This window comes from Trematomus bernacchii, unplaced genomic scaffold (assembly GCF_902827165.1).
Source record: "Trematomus bernacchii unplaced genomic scaffold, fTreBer1.1, whole genome shotgun sequence".
NCBI lineage: Eukaryota > Metazoa > Chordata > Actinopteri > Perciformes > Nototheniidae > Trematomus > Trematomus bernacchii.
Window position 1 is genome coordinate 9663978 of NW_022987313.1, and position 25158 is coordinate 9689135.

Sequence of the window (25158 nt, forward strand, 5' to 3'; positions counted from 1 at the left end):
CCCTGCAAAGGAGGGGGCCGAGTTACGAGCGTCGTGTTACCATGCTGTTACCATGCCACGGCAACCTCTCATTCCCCTGATAGGTCAGCTCCTCCGTCCTGACATCAGAGAAATGTTCAAATCTGGATCAGTCTGTATCAGATCCGTTGCAGCCCCGTTTTTAGAGATTTGGGTATGGAGGAAAAGAGAGAGGGTTGTGTTTTCTGACACTTGGTGAGTTCCCTGACACACCGGGGACACATATTCATGTATAAAAGACGTACAAAAGTGCATTTTGCATGATAGGTCCCCTTTAAGTTAAAATGAAGTTGCTGAAAAAAGATCCTTAGTATAGGAAAACCAGACATCTTTTCAATGGATTGGCTGTGATCAATGCCCTCTTCTTGCAATGGGAAAAAGCACAATCGTAACTAAAATCTCACTTCTTAAGTTAAGCATGCACATCTCTATTTTTACTGGTTTACATCAGCGTTTTAGGGCATCTAGTAAAATAACTGTCCATCTTCATACAACAGGGGCATATTTTTGAGAAGTGAAAAAAAAAGTTCAAGCAAATGTATGTATAAAATAAGAAAGATATGTACAGTCGCCTCTTTGCATGCAGCTTTAAACCGCAACATTAGTGAATTGTAATGCAAGTTGCCGTTTTCTCGGTCAAATATCTAAAGCTGCACATCAAAAAGCAAAAGGGGCCCTTTGAAAGTCATCTGAGAAGTGGGTGATGATCCTCTGCCTGACAAATCGGGCCAATTTGGCAGAGAGACACTGGGAGAGATTAAGGCTCCACTCTCAGAAGTCAGCCCTGCCTGGCTGTGGCTGTGATCACATTAGCCTCTAGCAATCAGTGCAGTGTGACCGGCCTACAGCACCACCACCTTCACACTGCATCCAAAACCAAGTTAATGCTAACTAGAACATATTATTTATTTTTGTATTATTATTGGTATGATAAAGAAAACATTTTGCTTTATAAAGTACAATAAGTCAACTGGGTCAAATGTTCCCAAGTCAGTGCAGTTTGTCTGATAATATAAACTTCAATTTATAAATCAGGAAAAAAGTGCAGGTGTAAGTTGTATATGGCATGATTCATGATGCAAAGCACCCCAAGTCAGTGTTTCCTCTAAAAAAAATGTGTTTTCTGACAACAAATCTCTAAACATGTCAATATGACGCAGCAGAGAACCCTTCTGTTAGACCGAAATCGAGCAAACACAAGCAGCATGAAGGATTGGCGTGATTCCTGTTATAGTAAAACAGTGTATCAGTTATATTTCATATGTTCTCCTTTTTGAAGCAGAAACAAAAAGCATTCAAGAACAAGGTCCTCAAGCAATACAAATCATTATAGAGGGTTTGACATTGAGCCTAGCCATCTGATAATAAGCATAGCAAAGACCATCAAAGGAAATGGACAGGGTAATCTTCAGATTCAAACCCAGGATGAAACAGCTCTATGGTTACATGATAGGAAATCTTCAGCTAGAATAAAAAAAGTCAAATAAGATGAAAGAAAATATCGCCACTGTGATCTTTTATCTGCCAAAAAAGAAATGATCCCAACTATACATCCCTCTCATATACAGGCACTCATTCTTTGGGGCATTGGAGTAGAGTACAGTAAGTGTCTAAAGCAGATGAATGAAAACTCATTAACACATTTAAAAAAAAAACTCATTCCTGCCCTACTAACACCATAATTTGTCTGACAGAATGTGAGTGAAAATAGTTGTGAATGTACATTAGACAACAGGTCCAGTCCCAGAGTGCTGGGCCTCATTCCCAGATGCTGAGAAGCGTCCATAGGGACAGACAGAAGAAGAGAAGCACACGTCCCAGTAAACAGGCCGCTAATCTCCTGATGGATAGACCACTGACTTCATGGTCTTGTCAGATTAAAAGGAGTGTGGCATCGTGACTGAGGGAGTGTGTCTTGTAGTTGTTTGCGTGACAGAGAGACTAGGGCTGGGAGATTAAAATTCTGTTCAGCAATGATGCTCTGATTTTGCCTTGTGTTCAAAATCCATCACAACCTGACTATTCTTTACAGTGGTGAGGATCCCTACGAGAGATAGAGATTAAACAGATGATTTATTTATTTTGTAATCTCTGTGGGACTTGTCCAAACAGCCCGAGTCTGTTGACTAAATGAGGTTAACTTCTTGTAATTAGGGCTCTAACCTCACAGCTGGTCTGTCAGGCTGGTTGAGGGATGAGCAAAGCGGTGGTACAGATTCAGACGGAGGGGACACCTCTGAGGTGCTACAAAGTGTTGTTCCGGTTGTAGGGATGAGTCTAGACACAGAGGACTGCGCTCTGAGAGAGTAACATGCCCCTATAAAGACTCAGCCGGCATGTGTTACAGGTGACTCAGAGACGGGGCCTTTCACCGCACATACTACATGAAACTGGAAGACAGACAGCAGTCAGTCAGCAGGACTGTACTGCAATGAATCACAAATATTAACACAGAGTCTTTTTAAATCTGACTCACAGAAAATACAAGCAACTTGTAACTTGCAAAGACCTGAGTCATGATCAAGAAACAGCCTGCGGTGCTAGTAGAGATTATCAAAGCCAGGGCCCTCTGGAGGGAGGGGGGGGGGGTCTCTGTTGCTGAGCTGGCTTGTCTCGCTGTTGTCCTCGAGAGAAAAGGACCGCATGCTGGAGTTGAAAGACTCTTCGTACTGGGTCTCCAAACAGAGATGGAATGAAGTTTCCCAGTAGACTGGGAAAGTGTTTCCAAAGACGAGACAAAAGAGCCGAAGGATTGCCCTACAAGCTTGTAATTACTGCGTACTTGAAGGGGGCTAAGGGTCTGTTTGGCTGACACTATTGGCTCTCAGTCAGGCACCCTACCATTTAGCCCATTGGTTCGTCCTGTCCCCTAATCTTCCCCTGCTATAAGGGCTGACTGGGATGTTGGGCAGCAGGCACAAAGGTCCCTCTGTCCTGGGCGAGACTGGGGCCCCATTCCAACATAGTGAAGTCTTTGAAAATTGCCTGGCACAAGAATTCTAACTGTGGCTGGGTATATGAAGCCTGCCAGGAAATAAATTAGAATCAAGGGGGACTGGAGAAATAGAGATGAAGCAAACACTAATCCAAAATGTGGAAACAAGGGATGCATCAAAGAACGAAGAGGATACATTTGTGATGAGCAAAGGAAGGCGGAGGAAGGTCGCACCTGGCCAGAGAAATAGCAAAAAGGCCTTTAACAAAAAGGAGAAAATGAGTCAGAAACACTCATTGTGGCAACACATATGTAGTGACAGATGACTAAGATATGGGGAAGCAACATGGGAAAAACCTGATGAAAGCTACATAGTGGTTAAAGTCTTCCACAGTGAGCAAGCTTTCCCATAAGGTTCTGCTCCAGTCACACAGAGAATTGAAGCTTCAGAATAGAAAAACTCGGCAGCAATAAAAAAAAAGTCCACTGACTCCTACACAGCTTCATTTCCTGTCAACGATGGAGTTTTACAGGGGTAAGCTGAGGTCTCTACACATCCACTGAGCTGCAACCTAACCACGGCCGCCCATAGGGCACGGATGCACAGGAAGTAAAAAAGCATCTCCGCAGATTCCCTGATTCCCATCTGCGTGGCTCTTTAAAAAAAAGAAATTCAGTCTGCCGCGCCCCCCCCCCCCCCCCGTGCATCTGGCTGAGAACCAAGCACAAACCTGCCCGTCGGATTGAGCAAACCTGAAAACCTGACGCCTTCACAGAAAAACAGGCAGGCTTGCTGGCAGACACACGGTACTAACATCATCCAACCACGAGCCAGAATCCTGGAATTCCACCAATTTCAGTAGAGGAAGTGATGAACGTCTGCGAGTGGGGAGGGAGAAAAAAAAAAGGACATGTTTGGGCAAATTCTTAGAGAAGAGTGCAACACTGACTCTCACAGTGATAGTAAGTTATAAAATACTTTTAAGTCGGCCGTCATTTTACAACCACAGGCTTCTATCTTTGCAGTTGTACTGAGAGCTTTGATCTCTGAGTGAAGTGCAACGCCACATAGAAACGAGAACTTGAACCGACGAATTGTTCAACCGACCACACATGCAATGCAAACACAACGTGTCATTGGAGCACTTCAAAAACCGGTGGCAGTGTATCGACATTCATCATCGCTATTGTTCTGTGATGTGCTGCTGCTCGGCCCTATCTCTGGGCCCCTCGCTATCACTGCAGCACAGCTCACTGAGTAATGGGCATAGCGAACCACTGGCAAAGAGAATTTCACTCACAGCCTTACACAAGAAGACAGGTCTGGAGGAGCGCCAGGATATATTCATTGCCATTATCTCCAGCAGGGTGTCCTCGATCCTTCCTCTCTTCTTATCCAAAAAGTACTTCACAAGGGGTTTCACATTTTACATCGGGGAGACGGCAGGATAAATAGACACTTGAAACACTTGACATAGTTTGTATTTAGAAATGGTCAACCCCATCCTATTTCTAATGTCATTATCTGGGTGGGCCTTGAGTTTGACAATGAAGGCCTTTGTCCAACTCTTAGAGGGCAATTTACCTTAAAAAAAAAAACTAATTGCACTGCTAACAGCTTAGGTGGTCTGCTTGTACAGAGTAAAGAAAGATCATTACTACTTATATGCTAATCTGTTAGCTGCCCAGTCAAGACAGAAATATGAAAGAGTCCACAGTCTTACACAGGTTTGTATTCCATTAAAGTATGTACATCAACAGAAGCTTTACAACTTTATAAATACATTAAGAGCACAGAGACCAAGCCTGAGTAGGTTTAGTGCCTCATATTTGAAGTGGTTTTATAGTTGACTTGTCTTTATTGAGGAGGTTCACATTTAAGCTTGTCAGCTTTAAAAAAAAAAAAATACTATGCATTATAAAGAGGAATGGAGAGGAGGCAGTGGCTGCTGCCTGAAGAGGAATGTTAAACATTCTAATGAGGTGGTAGCCTGGCTGCTGCAGTATTTGGGAGCTGAGGTTTGGAAGTGGAAATCTGCTCTCGGCTGCACTTTCCCTCTCCATGCCTTCTTTGCCCACCTCCAACCTCAGGACTCCATTAGAGAGACAGTGGGCTCCTGATCCACATGGACAGGTACACGCACAGACAAAGGCTCTCGCACACGCATGACAAACCAAAACCCTGAAGATAAAACACCTCTAGAGGAACTAAAATATATACACAAGGCAATTTACCGCATAGGAATAAACCCATGGGACATTAGCTGCTTTCTGATTAAAGTATTTCCGAACTGCTTTTGTTTCAGCAAGCATCAAAGACCGCACTTTCCTGTCCGCTGCCAGCTAACAGACATGCTATTTCTGCAATACCTGTCTTAAACTAAGATGACCTTTTCTAGTAAATCACATGTTTACTTATGATCTATCTGTGTAGAGTGCAAAAAGGCTGCCTAGAACACAATGATCTGTCCAAGCTGTCTCCCTGATCTCTCTTAATATACAATAACATATACATTACTGGCTTGGGTGGGCACCTAATTGTACTCAACTAGTATGTAGCAAGTAGTGTTTGCCATTGGGCAGTAAGTGTGGTGAGGGGTTACAGAATGTTCTCTTTAGCTAACATACAGTTTATGGTTGTGAGTTGTAACCCTCTCAACTATAAATGTTTGTTCTTCACAATGTTTTTCTATGGTGGTGAAAAAAAAAGAAGAAAAAAAAGCTACATTCTCTTATCTTCCATATCTTATCTCGGTTTAAACTTTGCCATACCCCCGTGTCGTAAACTGAAAGTTAAACACAAACTACATTTTAATCATCTCTGGTACACTTCTAGAGTTAAGTAGTGTAGTAGTGGTGTGTGCGTGGATGATAAATGTAGTTAGACACACAGGTCTTTTACTGGTCTGGAATACATGGTTCAAACACCTGTTGATAATTATCAGGTTCATTGTTCAGCAACCAATGGGAATTGTGTGTGTTTAAGTTGGGCTGGACTGATGTAGCACCATAAAGTTGATTGTGGTTAACCTGGCCACGTGTGTTGGCATCGCGCCAGATGCTGATGAATAAAGCCCAAAGTTCGCCCTGTTAACTGCCACTCTGACAATACTCACACCTCAAAGCCCAAATCACTGCCATGTGGGGCTACTGCTACTGTGCAAAAACCTGGAAAGCCCCCTCAGATCATATTTTAAGTAATTATTCACCAAAGATGTTATTTTACCATTAATTAATTACTGTCTTTTCCTAGGAAAAAAATTGTAAATTAACAAATAAATGGAACAACTGCATCCCAGGTACATACTATGGGGAAAGGACAGAGTTGTAGATTAAAAACGAATATATTTCCCTCAAATGATGTCATACGTGTTTGTTTATTTAAATATCTGGTGATATATTAATCAGAAATTGGTTTTGCAACTTTTCTACCGTATACAGAATAATCCTTTGTGAACCCATCATGAAAAACAGACTGCCTAGATTCACTGAAACAGTACTTCAGATATCATAACCAACACAGGCGCTTCAAAAACATTCTTGAGAAATGTAAAATAAAACGTCTTCCTAAATCCTGCTCAACACAGGAAACATACTGGCATCTGTTCCAACACAGGCACGCTGCCAAAGCACACCAGTTCCTCCAGGTGAGAAAGACTTGTGATTTATATGGGAATTTCCGTCTGAGAGAAAGCTTTAGAAAGTGTCCTTCAACTACTCTTTCTACTGACAGCCACTATAAGAGGCTGTAAGGCAACCCCTGCCTTGGCAGTCATGCATTTGATTTTAACAACTGTGAGTTTATTGTCATTATATTGGAATGCTTCCACTTGTTACATTGCTGTAAATATGCAGCCATTATGTTGTTTCACAGCATTTTGCAGTGCACAACTGAGCATCCAGGTCACTTGTTTTAAACCCCAAAGGAATTGGAGCATTTCCCAGCACCGTGCCGGCGTGCTTTGTTAAACGGGGCACTGTGGGCTGGGGTAGAGAGGTGTAGGGGCACTGCATTCCCTCGAATCACCCAACAAAAGGTATGTATGCCCCACTTAATATCTGAAAAGCGATGATCCTATGTGTTACTAAACAAATAATCCCAGCTCAGCATGGGGCTGGCACATGCCTCGAGTGTGTGTTGGAAGGAAGCAGTTTCCATCAGTTGAGGATTAAAATAGAAGGTTTGCGAGAGTAGCAGCAGTATAATTAACAGTGTTGATGCGCGGAGGAGGGCTGAGTGAATAGTTTGTGTGCTTGCCGTCTATAATTCAGCCTCTCCACCAGAAGACGGGGTATGGGGCTCAGCCAGGGGGCCCGCCTAACACTTCTCAAGCCTGCTATTACTTCATTCCCTGATCAAAGGCAATCATGGGAAAAACAAATCAAGAGTTAGCCTGATGTGCTGCTCACACATCAGATGAATCCAGCATGTTCAGATGACTTTTGACTGCTCCACTGGATCGTTGTCACATCACTGCCAGTGACAGCACTAGAGTAATAGAGCTGTGAAACAGTAGGCACATTGGACCAGGGATTAACAGAGTGGGTCATCAAAATGTCAATTAGATCATGGTATTGTGATTCTTGTGCCGGAGATGAGGTGTTTCAGTGTGAAGCATGCACCACTGGCTGCTGGAGGGGAATCAAATGGTGGTCACACACACTGCATGCCAGATAAGCCTGCTGTTTGCATGTGTGTGTACATCAGTGAATATTGGTCACTTGCCCAGTGACAGCGCTAGCCAATACAGCCATTTACTCCTGTGGCCCATGGCTACTAAAATTGGATATAAAAGGAGGCAGTCAATAATATTCCTGAAAATCCTCTGGCTGGGAGCGTCCATCATGGCACGTTGCCCCATTCTACGGGTAAACAAATACCAATGTAAGAATTCCAGTCCTGCCAGTGAGGGCTTCGGGTTAATAAGATACTAATGTTCGCTTCTAGGGATGCTAAACTAGATATATTTCTTCTGACTGATTTCTGAACCTTCTTAACAAATTATTACAGTGGTGTTGTGTTTGAAGTGCATAAAAAGCTGCCCAGCTGTGACAATAACCCAATGAACAATGTTGAATTTATCATGTATTGCCAGCTGCAGTGTATTCGCAAAAACAGGTATCAGAGTTCCCAGTTCACCCGTCTGTAAGAGTTAGCACCCGTGATGTTGCGTGCATTGTCTTGGACACATGCAGTCAGATTTTCTGGAAGTCTCCATCGCATCAATTTAGTTCAGCTTAGAGGTTGTAAGATGTTGATCTGCCTGGCATAATGAGGGGGGTTTGCCCGAGGTAAGCAACAACTCCGAATCAGGCTGATTTAAGGTGGACAAAACCATTTTTCTTCCACTGTTTAAATTATAGCAATAATTGGTCAACATTTGTATTGTCAGTTAGACTTCTCTCTACTGACTTCCTGCTTGCTTTGGCTTGGTGAGCCTCCAGTTCCAAATAGCTTTTATACTTTCTTGCAAGGGTAGTAGTTTTATTTGTAATACTGTATTTTAAACTGCAACCGCAAGGTTTTATTCATGAGGATGTGTATGACGAGGACAGGGCCAGGGTGAGAGGACAACTGTGTATGAGCAGCACGGTCTTCGACAGTGGCCTGACAGATTCTCACGGCGGAGGTGTCAATGTGACAGATGCCTGCGATGTTTGGAAGTCATCCACTGCCTTGTCCGCTCACATCCTCTGCACGATTACACAGGTAGTAGCAAACAAGACAAATCACAAAGGACTACGACAGAATCCTGATTCGTCCAACTTTACCATAATGAAGGGAAGAACATTTTAATGAATGGCAAACCCAGTTTTGCAAGAGAAAATTATAGCTTATGCACTCATGCAACACCAACTTGTATTTGTTTTTAAACACACAGTCCTACTAACTGAAAGCTCAGATCAGATAACAGTCTGGCAGGAGAAAAGAATGAAAACAATGTCAGCAACAAAGGAAAAGATAGCTCACGAGGAACATGAAACCCACAATAGGAGCTCTTTGTGTTGCTGAAATGGCATTTTAAAAATGGAAGACTCTGGGAATGACATGTTGGTTTGCTCTTCCTTTTGACAGGGTTGTCTGGACAGGTTGTGGCATGGCGGTGTTATGAGAGAGGAGCAGTTGTGATGTTTTGATTAGGCAGTTTGGGAAGGGTCAGGACCCTGCTGAGCAAACACCAGAAACATGAGCTTCTTCACTGCAGCAACGGCAGCATTGACCACAGGCTTTAAAAAGGCCCCCAGAGCATGCTATCGAATCTATCATAAGATGCTCTAAAGATCCTTTGGAGTTCATTTTCATCAGTCAAACTCATCTATCAATCGATCAACAAGTACACCTCTGCAGCAGTCAGGGAAAAGCACAACAACTAATTTGATTTTAGAGATTAATAGGGGCAGCCATTACAGGATGCAACTGTACAAGGATTCCCCACAGACAGATCAGTGACATGCAGTAGGAGTATAACTGCTTACAAACAATTAGATCCTTAGCTTGGAGAGAAGCAGTCAAAAGGAGAACACAGCCAGCCATCGTGGAAGGCCAGAGTCAAGGTGAAAGCATGATTAATATCCCTTCACATTGGCCGAATAGCTGCTGCGCTGCCACGAGACATTAATTGTGTGCCTCGTGTACAAGATACCCTACAGTTTTGTTATCAACCCCTCTTTGGTTGGCAAGGATGAAGCGAGAAACGTAGGAATAGGATCTTGCCAGGGATGCAATTTAACAAAGTAACAACATGAGCTGCAGTGCAGGGGACAGGGGAAGAGCTTCGTGTTAGCTGACATGAGGACCAGCCCAGTAAAGAAGGGGGGGGGCAACAAAGGAAGGGCTTATTATCCTCACAGAAAAGCCTCGGGGAGATTCTCTGCCATGTCTCTGGAGAAGCCTAGCTGACTGTGCTGTCCCCTACACCTTGGAGGGCAGCCTAATTCCCCGACTGAGGACTCAGAGCAGCTCAGGTGTGGATCAGTAATCACCATTTTTTGTCAGACATGGTAAATAGTTTCTAAATGTTCAGTTCTGGACTTGGAAATGCTTGACGAGGACACAAAATCCACAACAACAGCGTAGCAAAGTTAAACACGCACGCCACTACGCCGACAGTCATTGATTTTGGCCCGTGTCCAGTGCATAGCCCAGTGCACTTCCAGTCCAATTATAAACAGTCAGGCCGCAGAGTTAATCAATTCATACAGAGTCATTTGGACTGCGATAAGTCAGCTAGTGTTGCATCACAGTGGTGCCCTGCTAAATCACAGTGTGTGCCAGGAAACCACAGTGCAGAGCTGCACAGCGTTTTACTGCTGGCTGCACTGCACTGCACTCACTGGGCACACTCCAGCTCTACATCTGTCATGTGGTTTATCATGCGTCTGAGCCAGGTCCATACAAGCCACATGTCATTAGAAACAGCAGCTAAGGGTTCAGTCTTCTCAACACTTTAGTTTCGAAAGCAAACCCCATCTGATTTTAAAATTCATGACAGCAAAAGGCAGGCAAATTAACATCTGTTCTATTAATCAGACAGTTGTCCCAGTCATTTTCTGTTTTAGTCTTGGTTCATGGATACAGGCTGATGCAGAATACAATTACCACGCCGCCGCCCCCCCCCCCCTTTATCCCCCCTGGCTGGCAATAATCAGGACTCTGCATCTCCTAAAGTCACAGAGGAGGAAAGCATGCAAGTTGTGACTGGAGCTCTCTGTGAGTGTAACACCTGGTTTTTAAGGTCTCTTAAAAATTAGGCAAAAATGCAACATTCAGGGCATAACAGCAAACACCCACTGCTGACTTCTTACTCGTCAGCATTTAAGGAAAGTATGAGAACCATGTCGACAAAAAAAAGGCAACAATACCCCCACCTTACCTCCTCTCTAACAATGACGGTAATCCCTGCTCAGCTAGAGGTGTCACCATATCACATTTTCAATACACGATTATCTAGGCCAAAATAATTCACAATAACAATATTATCTTATCATCATGATATCTATAGAAAATGCATCCTTATCTTTGTGTATTGTGCAAATCTGAAGGAAGAGACTTTAACCAAGCATACAACAAGAAAGTAAGGGAATTTATTTTATTTCGACGATGTTTTCAAAAGTGTAATGTCAACATAATATTAAAATCAGTTATTGTCAATATACGTTGCGACACCCCTAACTAAGCACAAGCCCTTTTATACCAATATTCAACTTCGAGAGCCTCGACATGCATGTATTGCAAATACATGCCGGCTTTTATATTAACAGGACAGCTTTCAGTTTCGAATATGCTTCTAATGTAGCAGAGCTGTAGACAGGGTATCCAGGAATACATCAATGATCCACACAGGAAACAGGCAGCGAGAGAGGAAAGACTGGGAAAGCAGCCATGTTTGTTATTAGCCAGCCCTATCTGCCCTTTGCACCTGGAGCAACAAGGGAAAAAAGACTATGGCGTAATTCATCAGACAATGTTCCGTTAAACACGGTATAGCCTAATCATATCAACATTAATATGGACTTTTTTTCTTTTTGTTAAAGAAGGTAATAATACATGGGCAAATGTACAAGATGCATGGGCAAGCTGTGTGAATAGTGACATTTTTAAACTTCTATTTGTTTAAAAAGTCAAAGTCATAGTGAGGCCTTTGCTTCACAGTGGTTTCATTATTCCCTCCTGGCTTTACTAAGAGAAAGCAGGAACTCGCAGGGTGGAAATGGACTCCCTGAGTCCAAAGCAAAGGATGTGGAATTTTGGAGCAATATGAGGAGGGATTTTTTTGAGTTCCTTGTTTTACTACACATCGCCCGCTGAAGGGGCTCCTCAAAGTAACAAAAACAGTTATAAGCATGCACAGGAATGAGAACAGACCTGTCTATGCATTGAGATCTGTTTTGAGCTCAGCCATGACCAAGCCCTCGCGCATTCCTGCCTGCTTCTCAGATTTCTGTCCACAGGAGGGACAACAGCAAAACCTCTGTGGTTTTTCAATGTGGAATTCTTTTTCCAACGCTGCTGCCCACATAGACTCTGCATGGGGCACGGGCCTGAAACTCTGCTGGATGTTTTGATTCTTCTCCGAGCAGAGTTCAGTAATCTGTTCCAGGGAGAGTGTGCACAAAGACAGTGTAGCAACAGTGCAGACATGTCCAGACAAATGCCGTGCACGTCATCTCCGTGTGGCAGTGGGGATAGCCTGCGGCATCATATCGACATCATTAGAATTCCACATTTCCTTATGGAAAGTTTTTCTTGTTTGTCAAACTTTAAATTTTTTCTTCTTCATCTTCTGATCTCTACGCCATGTCTGACTATTTTGGGTACGTTTAAGGTTTGATTGGAGCAGAAAAGGGGAATTACACAGTGTCTGATGTCTGCATGACTGTGGGTTTGGGTTTTGGGTTGAGAATTGGAAGCAGCGGGACGGGATCGAGTCACAAAGAGGTTGCTTTAGTTTAGTTAGGAGACCCAATTATCAATCAGGTTAAGTCGAGTCAGAGTTAATAGCAACACTTTACACCTGTTTCACTACTGAACTCCCTCAGGAGCCCCCAGAATCCCCGGCATGGATAATTACAGTGTCCGAGCTGCCGTGCATATTTCGGCGATGTAAAAATTCCCCGAACTTTGTGGCAGGTGGGGTGAAAAAGAGGGGGAATTTTCTTTTGTCTGCACGCATTTACTCTGTGACAGTGTGCTGAAAAGGGATTACATCATCACTATTGTAACTTCCGAGCCCTCTGCTCTCATCCATTGGCTGGAATACTGTGGACGGTCCGATCCAGACAAAGAGAGAGCATTCCAACAGTTTAGCAAGCAGGAAACGCAGACCCGTAGTCACACCTCATTACAATCAAACCCATCAACCCCTTCAGTCGCCAGTGAAAAGACACTCACACGGAAAAAGCGCTGGAGGCCATATTACTATCAAGTCATTTGATTTCTGACTATAGGCTGAGTAATACCGGCCAGACACATCACTCATGTTAAAACTGACAACGCTTCTGCTTTTTTTCCTAAGAATATATATATTTCAAGCGATTATTGAAGGTTGTGTCCGAACTCGTGAAGATATTACTCACTCTGGTGTCTGTCACAGAACAAACAAGCATTAGGAAATTGGCCTTGTAGCCGACAATGGCCACGCTGGTGCACCAGATCATCCAGGGTCACATCCGACGGTCTGTTTAGTTTGTTGTCTAGTGTGTCACCAGGACAGGGGTGCGGCTACATCCAATAGTTTGACAAATAATGCATCCTTAAAACTTTGTAAGTGTTACCAAGAAGCAGCACATCACTGTGAAAGACTATGGTCTAAATCTACTTCATACATTAAGTTCTTTAAACCAATAAAGAATAATGAACTTTGAATTTGAGAATCAATCATAACAATAATCTTGTTATTAAATGCATTATAAAATGTTAGCCGTTATTATAAGCATTTCGTGATGGCCACTTAGCATAATTGCAGCCCACACATTCCAGTGTGGCAAATTATAAAGCGGCACAAAGCTCCTCTTGTTGTTGTCTTTTATCTTTGCTCGCACTATTCCCTTCGAGCCAATGCACAAGAGACAATAGAAACATGAGCTGAACTTAGCAACAGGAAGCATCCCTCTGTGCACGTTAGAAAGACTCTACAAGAAATAATAACAATTGGAATTGTTGTGTGATAAGTATGATGCACAAAGTTAAAATAGAAACAGTGTCCTTTAGTATAAACCAGGGGGAGGAATATAAGCGAATAAGAAGCATGGGAAGCTAAAGCTTTTCTCTCATGGAACTATCACGTTTTGAGTTATCATGTAGATGCATTTTGATGAGAGCAAGCACAAAAAATGACTTATCTTGTCAACTGGCTGTTACTTATTTTGGCCTCTTGCACCAAAGTAGTCTCTCTAAATCATTTTTATTAAAGCCCACACAGTCATGTCTTATCTTAACCTTGAATGGTATTTTTGTCAGCAGTATAAAACCCAGACTTGTAGGCCCATTGTGGAAGATTAAAACAGAGCATGCATGCTTTCCCCAAGAGTGATATAAAGCTGCTGCTTTTGCATTAGATTATTTTTGCTACAAGAAATCCCATCAGAGAGAGCAAGAAGCAGTCCAGTGTGAATAATAGCTACGATTTAGACGGGACAAAGCTGAGATTAGAGACTCCCTGGTAAAAAATTGCGGTGGAGTGTATGATCAGTCATGCCCACCGCAGGTCAGCTAAGCCTATTAAGAATGCTAAAAATCCTCAATCCTTGCCAAAAGCTAAACTCCGAAGCTTCCTTTTTTCACCTGACTCATGCCAAGTTTTCCAACTCCAACAAGCTACTGGAGCAGACACTGAAGCCACTGTCTCCCTGCATCTTTGTAACTGGTTTCATACAGCTGATATGTGTATGCTCGTCTTGAACACAGTACAGCATATGTCTGAACTTTGAAAGGTTGGCACACTTCACTGATTGTGACTATTTAAACAAACCTCTGTTTGTGTTGTTGCCCTGCATTGCCAAGTGTTTCCTAATTTGTAATGTTGCCATGACCTGTATTATCTATCTATACCATCACTTTTATACCATGATGAAACCAAAAAGCATGGTTGTGTATATATATGACATAATACATTACTTAATCAGGAAAAAGGGGGTTAGATTTGGTATCATCTGATCAAATTGCCATGGGGGACCATGACTAGTGGACCCCATGTTGTACATATCTAACATTAACATGGTATATTGATTACCTATGCAATCAGATCTGTCTAGTCTATTCCACAACATAATGTACCAAGCAATGCTGTAAACAAATCAGAGCTCTTATTGCCAGGCAGATGAAGCAGGAAATCACCTGCCTGAAACCCCTCCTCATATGGCAAAAACACAGGGTACGACCATGCTGAAAAATGGGGTAGCAGGGGTGGTGACAGTTACACAAGGAGACATGCGATGTAGTGTCACGATGCCACCTGTACATCGTCTCCCCTAAAGCAGTGGGAACAATGCCCTTGACATGCAACGACACCGCAGATACATATGTTGACAGCCCCAGTGATAGAGACGTTTCTTCCCGAGTCCACTACCACCTTTAACGCTTTAGTTTAATGAAAACCCCTGGCACTGATTGCGCACTGGCTCCACACTGCACCTCCACACAGCACAACGATGTGCTTTGTCCACAGACAGCCGACAGATGTTGAGTGTAAGAGAGCACCATGTACCATTAACACAACTAGCACCCTATAAAGCTAGCACCACGTTCCCGACTCACCTTTTCTGCCTCAAGCTTTTGCATGTCACACAACACGAAGCGGGGTTTTCCTCCTTTTGTTTCTAACAAGGTCCTCTAAGTCCGACTCACAAACTGCGCAGCGCTCCTCCTTACCTTCACGGGAAACGTGTTCGCGCCAGTTCAAACCGAAAATGCCCTCCGGTGTCGCCCTCCGAAAGGCAACTTGGAAGTTTGATAGAAAGTTACGGGTTTGCCTCGCTGCGCTATGCAGCTGCTGGAGGGATGAGATCATTCAGGCAGCCTCCCTCTCTCCCCCCTCTCTCTCTCTCTCCTTCGCTCTCTGCCCCCGAGTCTCGCGAGAAGGCTTGGTGGGGAAAGCAAACGTTTCCGTGGCAACAGTGCTCACCTGTAGTGCTCAGACAAAGAAGAGGTTAATGGAGAGCTCTCACTCTGAGTTAAACTTTGCAAGCTATTGCGAGGTTAGTCCAGTTTTTACTCCAACATTTCATAATGTTCTCTCTTGGTCCAGTTACAACCATTAAGTATGGTCAAATTTGAGCAACGTGTATGTGCTTTATTTGCCCCATTTTGGATATTTCCACTGACAATAATGAAATATAACCACACACACTAGGATCTCCGGTGGAGGAACCTCTACGGGTGGCGTCATAGTTTAAAAAAAAAAGTCTATTGTTAATTGGGAACCAGCAAACTTTGACCTATGGCTGTAAATGATCAATCATTAATTTAAAAAGCATTAAACTATCTATGTTTTAGATGAGGTTGCTGCAGTTGCATGACGGGTTATTTGAAAACACAATGCATCCAAATGAAAGGTATAGAGAATACGTTGGAATATGTGTAACATTGGACACATGTGACATGATGGTAAGATTGTTCAACTATATTAGTTTAATGACACTCAATTTTCAAGACTTTTACTAGTGATGTATCGATATGGCATAAACGATCTTTGGTGGTATTATTCTGCAAGCTGTGTGTGCAGGGGAGCAGTGCAGGAGGAGAGGCCCTGGTATTCCTCCTTCAATATTTGCTGCCTCTAATAGCCAACATTACTTACCTGACTGTCAGCCGAGGACCAGGAGGCCTGTGGGATATATATTAATCAAATGTGCCCATGTATCACAACAACACAAATATTTAAATGTGATATGCAAAGACAGTGAGACAGGCTATCTGCAAACATTGTCAGGTGACTGAGTGTTTCACTGTTGTCCCTGCAGCAACCTGCCACATTAGAGCAGAGCCGAGCCTGTGTAGCCTGTAGCTCTGAAATCATCAGCTGATGTGGATGTGAGCGGATGTGCAGAACATCCACAGCTAATCTGTAGACCTTGCAAACAATGCTCACTGTGCATAGGAAATTAAGCTGCAAGAGCTTACAACGTGGCAAGGCTGATGCTCTTCTAGTTGCATGATTTAGGACTCTTGTCTTTTAGTGTCACTGTAAACTGTAAAGCATTCCTGCAGCTGTGTACGCTGGTGTCAGCAAATCTAGCTTGCATCATCGAGTGAATTGGTGGAGAAAGAAGATCTCAACAAATAAAGAAGGAATCAGCAGGCTAGACGGTGCTTTATGCAGGCCTATGATTTTTTTTGACACTGTGCATCATATAGTTCCACATCCTTCCCACTGTATTCCATGCCTCATTAATATGCCCACACAGAGCTGAAAACATCTATTTTTGTCAAAGCATTTGAGGCACATGCCTTCATAGCAGGTGCCTCACTGGTTATATGGTCCAATTAAAAAAAGACATCAGTGAGAGAGGATATAGGTTTGTAATGACTTTATTCCAGTGAAAACAATTTGTGAGAGTATGTGTGTGTGTAGTGAATGTTAATTCATAAAAGCATGACTGAAGTTATCTATTTGTCAGATCAAACCAGTAGCACCATCTGCTGGTTAGGCTAGGACAAGACACAATAGGACATGCCTAATAAAATACCTGGCTATATCATTCCTTTCTCACCCACATGTACTAAAACATTCATTATACATACATCTACATATGTAGAATTGATTCGTCCACTACTCTTAAGCACTTACAAGGCCTCAGGTAATATTCCCATGGATTTTCAGAACATCACCATCATTTAATAAGGCTTAACAGTGTGGAGCTCAGCATATCCGCTTTGAATGTGATGGATGAGAAGTCATTAAGAGGTGGGGGCTATTCTTAGGTCTTGGTTAATCTTAGCAGTCTGTGGATGTCAGGCTCTATGTCAATGGTGGGGAATGTTTTGCTGTATCTTTTGAAGGGCTCTCCCTCTGGCCCGATGAGGAATTTCTCAAAGTTCCAAGAGACGTCCGTCCTGCTGATAGGACTCCAAACCAGAAATTTGGGGTCCTTCATGAGAGAGATGGGGTCGTCATCGGGATAGGGGAGCTTGTCTTTAAGATAGGCAAAAACCGGATGTGTGTTGGTCCCATTGACATCACACTTCTCAAAGATGGTAAAGTTGGGCTGAAAGCCGCCGCCCGGACGCACATGCTGCAGGGAATTCATGATCTCACCATTGCTGCAGTTCTCCTGCAAAACACAAGTGTTCATTTAGGTATTGTCATATTCCATACTGTTGAGGACATGTTGGTCGTAGTTTGCATCTAAATGTGGATGATAACAGGAATCAACTGGATTAAACAGTAAGAATGTACGACAGATGTCTCAAAACAAAAATATGAGCTACAGTTTTCACACTATGCAATAATGTTGTAATTACTTTAATGGTGAATATAATTGGAATCATTCAAATTGGGTAAAGAATGTAATTTTTTTTAACTTTAAACATTAAAAGATTCAGTTTTTATTAATTACAAAAAATATACTTTTTACATTTTGTGAAATTCATGTTTAAAGCCATCTAAAAAAAAGAATATAATACCCAGAAGAGGCACTGAAATAGGGTGTTTTTATTGTTTTTTACAAGTTCACTGATAGGTCTATGACAGGTTCCACATGAATAATGAAACATCATCTGCATATAAAGTCTTTTTTTTATGAGCTTTATGGCCAACCAGTATACAAAGACCAAATATTGTAGGGTCAACCAAACCATGCTGCTCAACTGACCTGATATCCAAACTGGTTGCAGGGGAAACCCAGGACCACCAGCCGATGGGGGTACTTGCTCTGAAGCTGGCTGAGCTCGCTGTAGTCCCGGGTGGTGGTGCCTCAGAGCGAGGCCACATTCTCTATCAGGACCACCCGGCCCCGGAAGACGTTGAAGTCCACCGAGTCCCCCTCCACCGTGGTGGCCTTCAGGTCGTAGAAAGTCTTGGCGATGAACGTCATCTCGACTCCTGTGCTTCCTCACTGAGGCAGATGGGACCTCAACGTGTGACTGTATCCAAACTGCTTGGTCACCTGACTCAGCTAGTACAGAAAGCTGCCTTTCATGGGTGTCAAATGGCTCTGCAGGAAACTGATCTACAGCTGAAATACAATACCCTGACACGTTTTACATAGATGGATGTCAGTTATTGTAAACATCAGTCCATGAAGAAGATTTTGCATGATTTAAAATACAGTAATGTGCGTTATTGTATTTTGGATAAGCTTTGAAACATGTTTCCATTTTAGAATGTTATGAACCCAAATGTGCGGTTAATCATAGGCTTTTTTCAAATGTTATTATTATCCTTAGTTGGTTATTGACAAAAATGGGGAAAAAACATGTATTTTATCATGTATTAGGCTTCAAGGTATCTCTGACGTGTATCAATTTTCTCAATCATCAAAAATGTAACAGGTTTTTTACAGCAGTTGATGAAAAATGTATGAACTTCTCTCCAAGGACCTAACTTCCCTCTCAATCCAAAATGTAGTAACTCAGCAAGACTCAGGTACCCAATCAACTCATGTTAAATATGGCAGTTTTAATTTATTAACTTAGATAGGTTTTTGTTTGCAACATGAGTGGAGTTTCAAGTCTAACAATGGTATAATGACATATCTGTGGCACCAAAGCAGACCCCGAAAAATAATTGAACAAACATGCACTGCACTCGAATAGGTCATTAAACATGGCACTGTCTTCCCTGAGGAAATAAGTCTATCATGTAAAATAATCCACTCTGCTTGGTTTGAGTTTCGAGGTGTAAATAATTAAACTGTGTCCTCTGGCTACCTTGTGTGAGCATGTAGACTCTTTGCAACTTAACAAACTAATTTCTTAAATAAACACATTACCCATTCATTTATAGATGTAAGTGAATAGTGCACCAGAAGGAATAGAGCTTGTGCATTGATAGTTTTAGCTGGATACAGAGCTACATATATGTCCTGTATTTACTCTTCACTGGCTGTTGGGCATAGTGATAATGCAACAGAAAGCGCCCTCTGCTGGTTGCTGCTGCCAACATATGAAAAGTGAAACCAAATGAGCTCCCTCTTGACACACAGGTTACAGTATCTATAAAGAAGGCAGAGAAGAGTCGAGTCATGTCTCAGTCATGAGGAACAATTGTCTTTAGCTATGAGCCATGCTACAGTAATGGCCCTCTTCCTAACAGGCGCAGGTCCTATGAGTGTTGACGTCAGTGCCTTCACTTTCGTTCTCTTCTTCCAAAGCATGATTATCCAGATAATCATCCAGAGCTCCTAACAAGTTGTCCACATCTCTGTGGTGAGCCTGCAGCACCAGCTCTGTCAAACGAGTGAAGGCCTGAAGGAAGAAGGAAGTGAAAAATAAAAACACAAGATATTCAAAAAGAGTGATGCAGGGGATTCCCCCGAAGTATTTGTGCACAGACACTGACAGTTTCCTCACTCAGTGTCCTACCTCACTGATGTTGCTGCTGGTGGAGGCGCTGGTCTCAAAGAACTCCATCCCATAGGTTTCTGCTAGCTTCAATACCCAGGTGGATATGGTTAGAAATGAATACAACAAAAGGTCATTTTATAGGCAATTAAATTAAGCCCCTGGTAAGAGGACCATTATGTTAGTGGGTATTACTGGCCAATCAATATATTGTTAATGAGGACTACATACAAATTAGCTGATGGGCTGCCTCCACTTAATAATAATCTAAATTAAATAAAAACTCACATGTTATGAAGTGGTAATGAAAGCTACGTTAATAAAGAATTCCTGTACCATAGTTTGAAATAATTGCAAAAATAAAAAACTGTTTTAGCTGGCTTTAGAAATGTCTGCCTATTATTTAATCCTGGTCACTGATAATTTAATTGTATTTTATTTGATGCCATTTAACTTAGATCTAATAGAAAAATCTAACTGATTGTCCAAATTTAGATCTATAATGTGATATGGTGAGAATGGTGTTTTTTTATTATTCATCAGGTAAGAAGCTCTGGGGCTAGAGGTTAAATACTTGATATATAGCAAAACACTGTAAACGAACATTACTGGGTAAGAGGATTTTGAGTACCTTAAACATTCTATATGTTTCATGATTGTTTATTAATCAAATCAAATCAAATCAAATCAAAGTTTATTTATAAAGCACATTTAAAAGCGATTTTTGGTCGGGCCAAAGTGCTGTACATGTAATAACTACAATCACATAAAAACACATTTCTACAATCACAATAAAAGACAATAAATTACAACAGATATTTTTAAAAAAAACACAGGGAAAAGTCAGGAGTCTTTAAGTAAGTAATATGCAAAAGATTCAATCAATAGACACATTCCCAATCAAACCTTGCTTCCTTGGTCCTTGGTCACCTGCCTACTGAGCTCCTCATCAGACTTGTTTCCTATCAAGACCCTCTGCACCTTGTCTGGGGCAAACTGCAAAACAACAACAAGACAGAAAGGACAGATAGCACAGAGATAAGGGACTTCATCATCCTGTCACTCACACTAAGCCACTCGGTGTGCAGCGAGCATCAGCAGAGCACCGAGAGGTTAGTTTAAATACTGGGTCACTGTGAAGGGCGAGGGAGTGAAATGAAGAGTACTTATTTCCTTACCTCATCCACATCACCTGCCCACTTCATGAGGTGCTGAAAGGACGACTCGCTAGTGATGTCGTAAACAAAGATGATACCCTGGAGAGAAATGAATGAAGACAGATTAAACAATGAACGCCACAGTAAGGCATGGAGGTAACTTGTTCATGTGGAGGGATCACCTGTGCTCGCCTGTAGTACTGCTTGGTGATGGTCTGATAACGCTCCTGTCCCGCTGTGTCCCTGTACCCAAGACAACAACTAAATCAGCAGAAGATCGCACGATACGCACGGTGTGTCAATGCATTGGATGACTTACCATATCTGTACTCGCACCCTGATTCCATCTAGTTCTAGTGTTTTCATTTTAAAATCGACTCCTACAACAAAAAGAGGGAAATTATGTTTTATGTCACACACAAATGTAATCAACAGCACATAACAGAAGCAAGTTGAATCACTTTAGCAAAGGTAAAAGATTGGTGAGAAATCCTGCTTTCATTTAAAACGCTATTTTAAATGGGCGTTGGTGAGCACTTAAGGAGTGTGGCTCAGAAACACTATTATCCCTAATGAATAGTTTCTCGAGCACTGCAGAGTGACACCTTTTAAATCATTGTGTCTTTACAAGGGGCTTGAAACTGATGATAACTACGAATGTGCTTTTTTCTGCCGGGTAACAGGACAAGAAAGGTAAGAAATGTGACAGAAAGTCAGACAGTATAATGTGTTATCTTCTTAAAGGTCCCCTATTATACTCTTTTTCATCAATATATTATAGGTCTCAGATATATACAAAACATATCTCTGAAGTGTTTGGCTCGAAATACCAAACAGATCATGCATTGTAGCATCCCATAATCCCCTCTGTTTCAGCACTGTTTCAAAAGTGCTGATTCTCTGTCTTTTACTTTAGATGAAAATAAGGTGCCACTCCCCACGCCCCTCTGAGAGATGATTGGTTAAAAAAAACACAATGGTGCTCTAGGAGGAGATTCAGGTGATAAGGTGGGCGGGTGTTCCCTTAGACCACATGTGTCAAACTCAAGGCCCGGGGGCCAAATCAGGCCCTTGGTGGATTTAATTTCGGCCCGCAGGATAATTTTGAATTACTATTAGATCTGGCCCACCAGTATATTGCACGCACACCTTCACTCAATCCTGAGGATTTCCTCAGCTCAGAGCCTGACCCCAAACATTGATGAACTTGCACCCAAGATGAGATGCCAAGTATCTGGCTTGAACTAGCGTCACAGAGCAGCAAACTGAGTTTAATGGATGTTTCCTTCTGCATGTTTGTTTTTTTCTTTGAGGGAAATTGTTTTTTTGAAGCTGTTGTTGGTCTGTGGAAAAATGTAATCATAAGAAATGACTCCGGAAAATCTGCAGATAGAGCCATAAGAAATGAATGCAACTGATTATTTAATGTTTAATGTTGTTTTTATAGGCAATAATTTAAGCTTTGTTAGTTCCAGGTTTAATATGTGCAATAAGTTTTGCAATAAACATTGAACCAGTCCGGCCCTCGACTAGTAGCGATTTCTTTATTTTGGCCCACTGTGTATTTGAGTTTGACACCCCTGCCTTAGACGGTTATTGGCTAATGGTTACACAAGCCAAAAAAACATTATGGCATCACAAACTTTCAGAATCTCTTTACACAGATTTATGTATGAAAGACATGAAAAAGTGGATTTTGAATAATAGGTGACCTTAAAATGAATTGTATATATACAGATTCCATTCTATAAAAATATTGATTTCCATTTTCAGGCCACATAAACACAATATGACATTGGACAGTTTAATTTAGGAGCCTGCTATCAATATAAGACAATATGATTTGCCCATTTAACACAATCAGTTACATATAAACCAACTCACAAAAAGCAACTAAAATAGGTTGTGACAATTGAATTACCAGACACTAAAAGAAGAGTGTCAGCTTGTTTTGCCATCCAAATCCCAGAGGTTTACAGTCAACTGTCCCACTAAACAAAGTAAAGTAGAAAAGCCTTCCAGTAGAGAAGCTTAAACAAATATTTGGCTTTTTTTTAAAAAAACTGTTAATCTACAGCAGTCTTGTCAAAACGGCTGTTTTATTCTTGTGTCCCAGACAGTGAGCCAGGAAAGTGTGCAGATTCATTTCCTGAAACAAATATTTGAAACGCTGACACAAGCTTGTGATTAACACAGTTCCATTGTTGCTTTACGTGTGTGTGCTTATGTAACTGCAAAGCCGTGAATGCAACAGGTCTTTTCAACCTGTGTGTCAGTGTTCCCACAGACTGATGCCTAAGAGAAATAGGGAACAGATGAGGGAGACTAATGTTTACTGATAATCACGACATCATGAGTCTAAAAGAAAGGAGATTTCATGTGCCATACTTTCAAATGTCTGGGTATAATCCCATGTAAAGCTCTCCTGTGACCCAGCTCTCCAGCGTGCAGTTCACAAACCTCTCACCCTGAATTCACTCCACACACACCACTTTCTCTTGCAACAAACTAAAAGCCTACAAAGTAGAGTAAAATACTTGTTTTCTTTTCCTATGAAAACACCCCAAACATTATTCTTCATGTCATTAGTTTATCACACTAATGGGCTTATCAGTGTACAAGTGTCATTTTCTGAATACAAAACAGGATATAATATCAAACACTTTGAGGGCAGAGAGTGCTCTTTTCCTGTGGAAATTCCTTTCTATTGTTTTTGTCACATAACAGCTTTTTTAAGCCTCTCCTGCACCCTTCAGTATCTTTCTTTAGGGGCATATATCGGTTACAAAATGTAAATATTTTATGACTGTTAATGGAGCCTTCATAGCACTGACAGTTTGTTTCATCCAGTTAAAGGGCTAGTATGACCTGAGGCACTTGTTACTAACTTACTATACCACTAGCTAATTAGGCCTGTTTAAACACTTTTAAATAAAGGGAAAATGACAGTTTATTGTTACAAATTGCAGCCTCTCCATTCATTCTGTGACATTTTATCCGGTTTTAACCTGCGGTTAATGCGGACCCATATGATGAGTTTAGAAACAAGGGCGATTGAAAAACTTGTTGGATGTTCTTACCGATGGTGGAAATATGTGAAGGATCAAATTCACTCTCCGTGAACCTGCGCAACATGCACGTCTTCCCGACCCCCGAGTCCCCGAGCATGAGCAGCCTGAACAAGACATCGTACTGTTTAGCCATGACATAAAACTAAAACAGAAGAAAGCATGACTCCTCCATCGAGCTGTGTGCAGTGCAGTGCACTGTGGCTGCGTGCTGCGTTCAGGGACGCTCGGAAAATACCAACTTCTTAAATTGGCAGTGAGAACTCACAACTCATCTCATTTTAAAGAAGCCAGTTGCTTTGTAATATAGAACATTGTAGTTTAGCGACTAGGCTTGGTTTAAAACTATGGGGGAAAAAACGTAGAATAAAAAAATAAAACGTGGATTAAACATAGACGTATAGTTTTATACGTCTATGTTTAATCCACGTTTTTGTTTTTTTATATATATATATATATATATATATATATATATATATATATATATATATATATATATATAAAGGGATTAGCTCCACAGTTGTAATGCATAAGATTAGCTTCTTTTGTTTAGGTCTTCGAACTTCTCGTCCAGTCTCAAAACTGCGTAAAAAACTCATGACATTATGCATTATTTCCTACGGCTCCTGAAGGCAGCATATTACCTGTATCTCTAAAGAAGCCTCCTGTCAACTAGGTCCTAGGAGACATCAATGAGCTAATCCCAAACATCTATATTTGAACTATAATTTATACAGAGCTGTAGACAGGTATTAGCAACACGTAGGTAATGAGACCTAATACACACAACGTCTCTCCACCACCCCCCCCACCCAGAACAATTATACATCAGACAAAAGCCTTTTTCTATTTTGTAAGTGTTTTTGTTGTATTTTCACATTCTCTTTTTTATATTGTTCCTCTACACTAGCAAACATAAAACGTTTGTCAATAATATTCTGTTCTTCCTGGTTGTTAATGTTATTAATTTAGCAAAAC

The 25158-nt window shown here is 41.7% G+C and overlaps 3 protein-coding genes across 7 annotated transcripts in view; all 3 read right to left on the reverse strand.

Annotated features, from left to right (window-relative positions):
• The window catches only part of LOC117471979 (signal-induced proliferation-associated 1-like protein 1), a 36506-nt gene extending 21027 nt beyond the window's left edge, over positions 1-15479 (reverse strand). For 4 of the 5 annotated variants that reach the window (XR_004554895.1, XM_034117297.1, XM_034117376.1 and 1 more), the window contains exon 1: positions 15210-15479. The gene's annotated coding sequence lies outside the window, so the exon portion shown is untranslated. The remainder of the gene's footprint in view (positions 1-15209) is intronic. The other variant, XM_034117233.1, reaches the window with a different exon arrangement.
• Positions 15480-16966: 1487 nt separating this feature from the next.
• Positions 16967-18710, reverse strand: gpx2 (glutathione peroxidase 2). The gene is made up of 2 exons (XM_034125864.1): positions 18266-18710; positions 16967-17725 (listed from the first exon to the last, which is right to left on the reverse strand). The coding sequence occupies exons 1-2, from the start codon at positions 18485-18487 to the stop codon at positions 17372-17374; spliced, it is 576 nt and encodes a 191-aa protein (XP_033981755.1). The 5' UTR covers positions 18488-18710; the 3' UTR covers positions 16967-17371.
• Positions 18711-19054: 344 nt separating this feature from the next.
• On the reverse strand, positions 19055-24383 carry LOC117478904 (ras-related protein Rab-15-like). Its single transcript, XM_034125850.1, has 7 exons — positions 24193-24383; positions 21432-21492; positions 21295-21355; positions 21134-21211; positions 20862-20951; positions 19977-20042; positions 19055-19859 (listed from the first exon to the last, which is right to left on the reverse strand). The coding sequence occupies exons 1-7, from the start codon at positions 24314-24316 to the stop codon at positions 19701-19703; spliced, it is 639 nt and encodes a 212-aa protein (XP_033981741.1). The 5' UTR covers positions 24317-24383; the 3' UTR covers positions 19055-19700.
• Positions 24384-25158: the final 775 nt, after the last annotated feature.